General features: G+C 43.4%; 1 protein-coding gene across 2 annotated transcripts in view; it reads left to right on the top strand.

Annotated features, from left to right (window-relative positions):
• The first annotated feature begins 263 nt into the window (after positions 1–263).
• Positions 264–8,699, top strand: part of cpm (carboxypeptidase M) — a 34,023-nt gene continuing 25,587 nt past the window's right edge. Inside the window, exons 1-3 of one of the 2 annotated variants that reach the window (XM_054739805.2) lie at positions 313–396; positions 4,123–4,294; positions 5,455–5,628. In XM_054739805.2, the coding sequence (XP_054595780.2) occupies positions 4,174–4,294; positions 5,455–5,628 (295 nt within the window). In that variant the 5' untranslated portion in view covers positions 313–396; positions 4,123–4,173. Of the gene's footprint in view, positions 397–4,122; positions 4,295–5,454; positions 5,629–8,699 lie in introns of both variants that reach the window. The other variant, XM_015961519.3, reaches the window with a different exon arrangement.

Genomic DNA, 8,699 nt, shown 5'->3' with positions numbered 1-8,699 from the left:
AGTAAACTGGTTTCTTCTCATTAAAACGCATTAATGCACCTTCTGTTTTTATTTAAACGTCCTCATTCATGTGAACCGGAATATTAATGAGATAAATCACAGAATATCTGAGCCTTCTTGTGCCTGAACAGAATGAATCGCTGCTCTGTTTCATTCATAAACTTGTTGAGACAGCGGGAGCGCTAGGTCCCGCCCCTCCGGGACAGAGGGAGGGAGGTCCGGGTGTCAATAAGTAACACCCACGACAGAAGCGTCGGTCCGCCGGTGTTTGCCGGTGTTGAGCTCAGCGGGAGACGGCGGACAGGTGAGGCTCGGACCTTTTTGGTTGATGACCGATCCGACCTGAGCGTTCCGGTTCCGGTTCCGCTGATCCACGGGTGGTCTCCGGGTCAGGAGGTAACTGCTGATGCTTCTATAATATTCTTCTGAAACCGAGTCGGTACCGGTGTCCTGGTACCGGTTCTGTCATTAATAGAGACAATATTAAAGTTCATGGCTATAAAATGTAAAATAAACATTTATATGTTTTATTATTGGTCTGATTTCAATGTTTTAGAATGAAAAGAGAATTTAAAGCAAACTTCTGCCCTTCTGTCCCTTTAATCAACACGAATAAATCATTTTCTTAGTGTTTAAGCGACATTTTTAATAAAAAAAAGAACTGACTTTATCCGTTTTACTTGATAATAAACTCATTCATTAATGACCAAAATTAATGTTCTAGAACTAGAATTATTTATATCATTCTGTCAGTCAGTAAAGAAAATATTAAACTGTTGAATTCTTTAAAACGCCACAGATAAAAATGACTAAAGCTACAAATAACGAGTTTTACTTGTTAATGAGCAACAGTTGGTCAATTTATTTCATCAAAGGGATTTCTATGTTTTTTCAAGTGTTTCTGTGTAAAAATAATTAGTTCATATCTAACCTAAACAGACTCAGTGCAGAGAAACAGCATTTGTATCCATCAGGACTGATAAGCTAACAGCTAGTCAGTTCTTAACAGGTCTAAAAAAAATAGAAATAAATGTAAATATACTTATTAAAGTTTTCACCAGGTTACCTGGTACCTCGGAGCACGAACCCTCTCTGACTGTTACTAACAGACGTGAGCGCCGTTGTTAAACTGTGACTCGGATCCTGTTTACAGGCTTGTATTTAGTTATTTATCAGAACCTTTTATGGCTCACAGCTTCTAACCGTTACTGAAAACTACCACTTTGTGCTTTTCATTAAATATGTGTTTAATGAGCTTATAGTTCACAGATCTTTTGTTTTTGGTGACTTTGGACTCGAGTCTTTAAAAGGAACTCCGGCTATGAGGACACGTGTGCACTAATAAGCCACAAGTTTCCTGTTGTATGTTGTTAGAAACACAAAATATTGCTGTTTATTCATAAATCTGTCATATTTAGTGTATATTTGACATACGTAGGACGCCATGTTTACCGCACCAATGCACTCTGGGGGCGATGACGTATATTGGTTGCTCTTGGAAGAACAGCTATTGATGCTAGTGTTTGTTTGCGTGCTCACCGTATTAATAATGAAGTAAAATGTCGCATTGTGCTGCTTTTGGATGTAATCTCCAGCCAGAGGGCAGCAAGGGGAGTGATGTGAGTTTACAGCTTTCCCACTGGCAACAAGAGGAGAAAGCAGTGGGAAGACGCCTGTGGACGGACACAACTTCCCAAAGATCCGCGGCTGTGTTCCCAACATTTTTCTCCTGACGCGTTTGAGGCTTATAGTCGACCACAACGACTTAAAGAGCTCACCAGAGCGGCTGGGTATAGGAGAAGGCGGAAACTAAATGCTTTACCGACCATTTTCCCTAAACGCCCTCGGGGAGACGAGAGACGCTGGACGCCCTCCTGAGCCGACAACCCGCTCCTGCAGCCGCCGCTTCCGTCACGTTCAGCCAACCATCGGACACGCCACTCGTCACGGATGAAGCTGAACGTTCACCGCTCCCGTCAGTAAAACAAGCAGTAAGTGTAGCAACACAGTGTTGTCCACATAAACAATATCTGCAGTGGTTTCACTGAACATGCTAATCATCTATAAAGCACACGACAGCTCTGGATGCTAAAATTCTCCTAAATCATTCATAATTTAATAAGTCTGATCACACGATAGCTTACCGTTAACTTCTGCTGACACAAATGTGAGCACGCTCCCTCTCGGTTACCATGGAGACCCGTTTGCCGCACACGCACCAGCGGTTTTGTGCTGCTCTCGCTTCATCCCGCCCTTCCTGCTCTTCATGTTGACGCTCGTTTAGTGAAACACGGACAGTGATGTCATCATTAATGTTTCGCTCTGGTTCAAAGTGAAAAGGCTGAACAGACGACATGCTGATGTCGCTGAACAGTCGCTACAGGATCCCAAAGCCGGCCGGTGCAACCGAGGTACAACCATATGACGTCACTACCCAGAGTGCATTGCGACGCTAACAACAATGGCGACCGACGAGTTAAACTATTTTTACAAATTTTTACAAAAATGAAGACATTAAGAAGGTTTTTTACACCACTTTAACATAACTGGTACTAACATTTATCTTTTAAGAACCACAAAGTTTTGTAACCTGGACTCCTTTTAAGTTGAATCCCAGCTGTATGAAAAGTTTTAAGCTTTTAAGTTTTAACTTGTTTAATTTGTCAAACAAGTTGTTTGTTTGTTTTTACACTGACTTCATATAAAATGTTTATTTTCTATGTTTTATTTAGATTTTCTGTGTGAAGCTGAAACACTGAGAATCAGACCCCCCTGTTTTCACCAGAAGCTTTAAATGATCGACAGCTGAAGCTTTTCTCTGTTAAAAGTGTTAATATTTAAGCATACAAACAGCCGGCGTCTGGAACCGCAGCAGGAGAAACACCAGCCGTCTAGCTGATGCGACTGGGCAGACAGACAGATGAGTAATGAATCTGATTTTAGAAGAGCGACGTGGTTCTCCAGGAACCTGTGTAAAGCAAAAACTGAATTTTAACAGTAACCGGAAAAACTAAAAAGTTAAACATTATTCATAATAAACAAGAAAACAACCAATTGTTCATTTACAATTTTTTAGATGTGCAACAACAGAACAATCTCACCTTTCTCCAGGTTCTGTGCAAAGACAGTCTATTAATCTAAAATATTTTCAGAAACTGTAATATTTTATAAATTATAATAAGCATATTTCAAATAATTTTATTGTATATGAATTATATAGCTACTAAATATTTATAGTTAATTTAATTGTACATTTTACTTGTTAAAATATATACTATATGTATGTGTTTATATTTATATTTAGAACTGATACGTATTTTTTAACACATTCATATTTTTATTATTTAAATTCATTTATTCTGTATTTATTTTTAATAGTTCACATTTTATGTTTTTCTTTACTGAATTTATTGATGCTGTTTGCACCTCAACAGACTGATAAATGATCTGCAGCAGCTTTATGAACACATGATGATGACCTCATCCCTTTATCATTGGTCCAGCTGTGCAAACACCTGTGCTGTTCACACACAGGTGTTTGTTTCCATGCTCCGCTTTTGTGCTACAGCAGGCTGAACATTACATTCAGATCTGTTAATCAATCCCTTGCCAATACAGTTCGTTTGAACATCTTATTCTTAGTTTTCCTAATCCTGATTGCAAAACTGTAAAACCACTCTTGTTTGTAGTTTTATATCGTCCACCAGGCCCTTATTCTGAGTTTTTGGATCAGATCTCTGATTTTTTATCCGATTTGGTGCTAAATACTGATAAGGTCATTATAGTGGGGGATTTTAACATTCATGTGGACATTGAACATGATAGCCTCAATGTAGCCTTTAGTAATATCTTAGACTCAATTGGTTTTACTCAAAGAATACATAGCTCCACCCACTCCTGCCATCATACATTAGACCTTGTGCTGACTTATGGCATAGAGTGTGTGGAAATAACCATATTTCCACGTAATCTAGTCCTCTCGGACTACTTTCTGATAACCTTTGAGTTTTTTATAACTGAGTTCTCGAGACATGAAAGTAAATTTCACTATATGTTAATGTTTGTGTTTATTTATTTAGCAGACACTTTTATCCAAAGAGACTTACAATTTATAACCTATAGGGCATGTTGTGATCTGTGGGGGAAACGGGAGTACCCAGAGGAAACCCACGCATGCATGGGGAGAACACGCAACTCCACGCAGAAAGGCTGCAGCCGAGTTTCGAACCTGCGACCTTCGTGCTGCGAGGCAACAGTGCTAACCACTGCGCCGCCATGCAGCCCACAGCCCATAGTAACTATAGTCGGTCTCCATCTGACAACGCTGTTGCATCTTTTAAATCATCTGTTCCATCTTTACTGTCCACAGCATCTCAGAGGAACGTAGCATGTGTCTGTGTGCGTGCGCGTGTGTGTGTGTGTGTGTGTGTGTGTGTGTGTGTGTGTGTGTGTGTGTGTGTGTGTGTGTGTGTGTGTGTGTGCGTATGTGTGTGTGAGTGTGTGTCTGCTCTGTCTTCTCCATCCCCAGTGAGTCGTGGTGGATGGCTGCTTATACTGAGCCAGGATTCTCCAGAGGTTTCTTCCTGTTAAAAGGGTGTTTTCCTCTCCACTGTCGCTAAATGCTTGCTTAGTATGAGGATTGCTGTAAAGACTCTGACACTAGTCAGTGACTCGACACAACCTGCTGGGTTCCTTATATAGGAAACATTTTACTGATTGGCTTAATGACCTGACCTGTACTGGAATGTTTACTGTGTGAAGATCCTTGAGACGACTCCTGAATTACACATTACTGCAGTAGCTTCTGACAGAAAACAGACGGTGAAACTCTAGAATTAGAAAATCCTGATAGATCTATGTCACACTGTCTCTTAGCATTCATGGACTCACCCATCTCGGCTCACGACGGGGAAGGCTGTTGTTGGTTTAGCGTCCAGGAAACAGCAGAGAACGTCTCGGCTTGTAGAAGCTAACGATTAGCATTAGCAACTCCACCACACAGCAGAACTCCTCCAGGCTTGTGTTATTTATGGAGATTAAACATCAGCGTTCCAGAGCAATTATAGTCAGTGGTAGAGTCGTGCTGCTGTTAGCCAATAAGAGGAGAGATGTCCAGATATCAGGAACTGAGACTCCAGATCCTCCAGTTTGAAGCACAGCTCTGATGTCTCAGACTGTTGGGCCAGAGGTTTGTGGGCTTTTTTGTGCCCTGAGTTTTGCCTGCAAGACATTCATTCCTACTAGAGATCACTGAAAAAGTATTGATTAAACAAGTGATCCACACTTTTAAACAAACTAAGAATTGTTGATTTAGACCATGAAAGCAAAGAGAAAGACAGCAGCTGGTTTAAGAATATTTAGTGATTTATTTTTTGCTGACACAAAATGAAACTAGAAATGAAACAAATAATCAGCTGTGAAAGTTAAACTAAATCATTTTTATTTTTATTTTAGGTCATTCTGCAGTGATGTCATCGACCCTCCTCCTCCTCCTTCCTCTCATCATCCCCGCTTTGATGCTGGAGTTTCGTTACCATAGCAACAGTGAAATCGAGCAATACTTAGTTCAGGTTAACACCTCCAACCCTGACATCACTCACCTGTACAGCATCGGGAAGTCCGTCAAAGGTAACAGCACACACACACCGCATCTCATCTAATCTGTGATGTCATGCCCACTCAGAAGAAAAAAGAGGCGGAGCTGTTACCCGGTGGTGAGTTGGCTTTGATAGTGAGGGAGGATGCCAGTCAGACCTGGCACATCCAAAAGGATTGTGAGGGTCTGCTGGGAACACCCGGCAGCATCAGGACTTAGTGGACTGGTGGGCAGAGTAAGTCCAGGAACTGCCCAATCCTACCAGCACGTCGTCCAGTGAGGAACCAGAGTTTGGAGACTTTGGGTTGGGCTCTCCCATCTCTGGAGCTGAGATCACTGAGGTGGATTGGATCTTCCCAGACGTCCTTAAGGCTCTGGGTGTTATGGAGCTGTTGAAGCAGCTCTGAAATTTCAGGTGGACGTCAGGGGCAGTTCTACTGGATTGGCAGACCGAGGTGGTGGTCCTCCTATTTGAAAAGTGGAACCGCAGGATGTGTTCTAACTACAGGGGGACCACACTCCTCAGCCTACCTGCTAAAGTCTATTCAGAGGTTCTGGAGGGTCCATTTTTGTCCTGGTCGTGGAACACTGGACCAGCTCTGGAGTGTGCGTGGGAGTTTGCTGAACAAATCTACTTAGGTTTTGTGGATTTGACTGACTGATTCGCTTAAAACCAATTTTTAAATGGGCGCACCTGGAATCCCTAATTCATGCTTTTATCATCTCCCGACTGGATTACGCAAATTCCATCTTATTTGGTGTACCAGCCTCCGCTCTTAACTCATTCGCTGCCAGCGTTTCTCACCGTTTTTACTGTTTTTTTAAGAGTCACAGAACGTTCCGCGCTAGGATGATGTCGACACCAAAATGACCAAAACAAAGCGGAGACCCGCCTCTTACATCAGGAAGAATCCGCATGTTTCGAGCGTTATTCGTTCTTTCATAATCCGTTGTTGAATTGTGATCGGCAGAAGCTTTTCTGGTTCACGCCTCACTTTTTATACAGCGATCTCCTAACACATGGATGTTCTGCTTCCTGGTCACGTCATGTGTGGGGTACGCGGATGAAGTTCGGCTTTAGAGCTGAGATGTTTGTTCTCACGGTGCGGGGGCTCGTCCGACACCCACACAGTAAAAAAATTCAAATGACGACTTCAGTCGTCAGTGGCAGTGAATGAGTTAACAGGCTTCAGGTGGGACAGAACACGGCAGCCAGGTTTCTGACGAACATCTCTAGACGTGACCGTATCACGCCTGTACTGGCGCACCTCCATTGGCTACCCATATACTTGAGAGTGAAGTTTAAAATTCTGATCTTTGTTTTTAAGGCCCTGAACGGTCTGGCACCGGATTACCTGTCTGACCTTGTGACTCGGTATGTGCCAAACCGGGCGTTGAGATCTGCCGATTGCTGCTTCACGTTCCCACCATGAAATACAAAACGTGGGGGCAGCGTGCTTTCGTCTACGCTGCTCCATCCCTCTGGGATGCTCTTCCTCTCAGTGAGGCTGGCACCATCCCTCCCCCGTTTCAAGTCTGCTTAAGGCCCACTTTTACGACCAGGCATTTTAAACCCTTAACTTATATTAATTATTTTTATTATGTATTTGTTTGATTGACTGTGATTTTCTGCTTTGTTGTGTACTTTTTTATTGATTGTGTTTTACTTTTTATCTGTACAGCACTTTGGTCGGCTGCCACGCTGTTTTAAAATGTGCTTTAGAAATAACGTTGGTATGGCATGGTTGGTATTTGGAGAAGGCATTCGACTGCGTCCCTCGGGGGGCCCTGTGGGGGGCCCTGTGGGGGGTACTTTGGGAGTATGGGGTACCAGGCCCTCTGAAACGGGCTGTCAGGTCCCTGTATGACCGGTGTCAGAGCTTGGCCCACATTGCCAACAGTAAGTCGGACTCATTCCCAGTGAGAGTTGGACTCCACCAAGGCTGCCCTTTGTCACCGATTCTGTTCATAACCTTTATGGACAAGATTTCTAGGAGCAGCCAAGGTGTTTAGGGGATCCGTTTTGGGGGCCTGAGAATTGGGTCTCTGCTTTTTGCAGATGATGTGGTCCTGTTTTTGTATCTCAGGATTGACTGATTAGTGTTAGCCTCAAGGGCAACCTGCTGGCTTCATTATTACTTGTAAGTTGCTTTGGACAAAAATGTCCGCTAAATACATAAACGGGTCTCACCTGGCCAGGGAACGCTGTGGGATTCCCCTGGAGGAGCTGGCCCAAGGGGCTGGGAGAGGGAAGTCTGGGCCTCCCTGCTTAGGCTGCTGCCCGCGCAACCCGACTCCTGATAAGCGGATGAAAATGGATGACACATCTGGACAAATTAGTGTTATCCTCTATTCTGTTAAATAAGGATTTAATATGATTTTTATCATTTTTAATATTCATGTAACATTTGATGCCTGCTGGTAAATGGTAAACAACCTGCATTTGTATTGCGCCTTCTTAGATTTCTACAACCCCTCAAGGTGCTTCACAACACAATCAGTCATTCACACATTCACACACTGGTGGTGATGAGCTACGATGTAGCTACAGCTGCCGTGGGGCGCACTGACAGAGGCAAGGCTGCCGAGCACTGGCGCTACTGGTCCCTCCGACCACCATCAACCGGCAGGGTGGGTTAGGTGTCTTGCCCAAGGACATTACAGCAGGATTTTCTGGTCGGTAGCAACCTTCCAATTACTGGACAACCCGCTCTACCTCCTGAGCTTCTGCTGTCCAGGTACCGGGTGTGTTTGGTGTTCTTGATGCTTCCCAACACAAATAGTTCCCATCATGCATTTCAAGTTTGTTTATCATGACATCTTAAAGGGCTGCTCCATTCACAGAGGCAAGCTGGTGGCTTACAGGTGAATCTCAGGTATCCGTTGCCATGGAAACCAGCTACCAGACTAGGTCTCTGCTGGTGGGATCAAATAACAGAACTGAAGTTGGAGGTTCATTTAATCTGGGACATTTTAATCTGACTAATCACACACACACACACACACACACTTAGTTAATCTGAGCTAATCCAGGACACCAACTGGCTTGTTTCCAGTGCGCGTGTACGAGCGTGGACATGCGTATGCATGTGTGTGTGTGTGT

The sequence above is a fragment of the Nothobranchius furzeri genome, chromosome 1 (assembly GCF_043380555.1).
Source record: "Nothobranchius furzeri strain GRZ-AD chromosome 1, NfurGRZ-RIMD1, whole genome shotgun sequence".
Lineage (NCBI taxonomy): Eukaryota > Metazoa > Chordata > Actinopteri > Cyprinodontiformes > Nothobranchiidae > Nothobranchius > Nothobranchius furzeri.
Note: the sequence above shows the minus strand (reverse complement) of the source record. Positions and strands in the feature narration are given on the sequence as shown.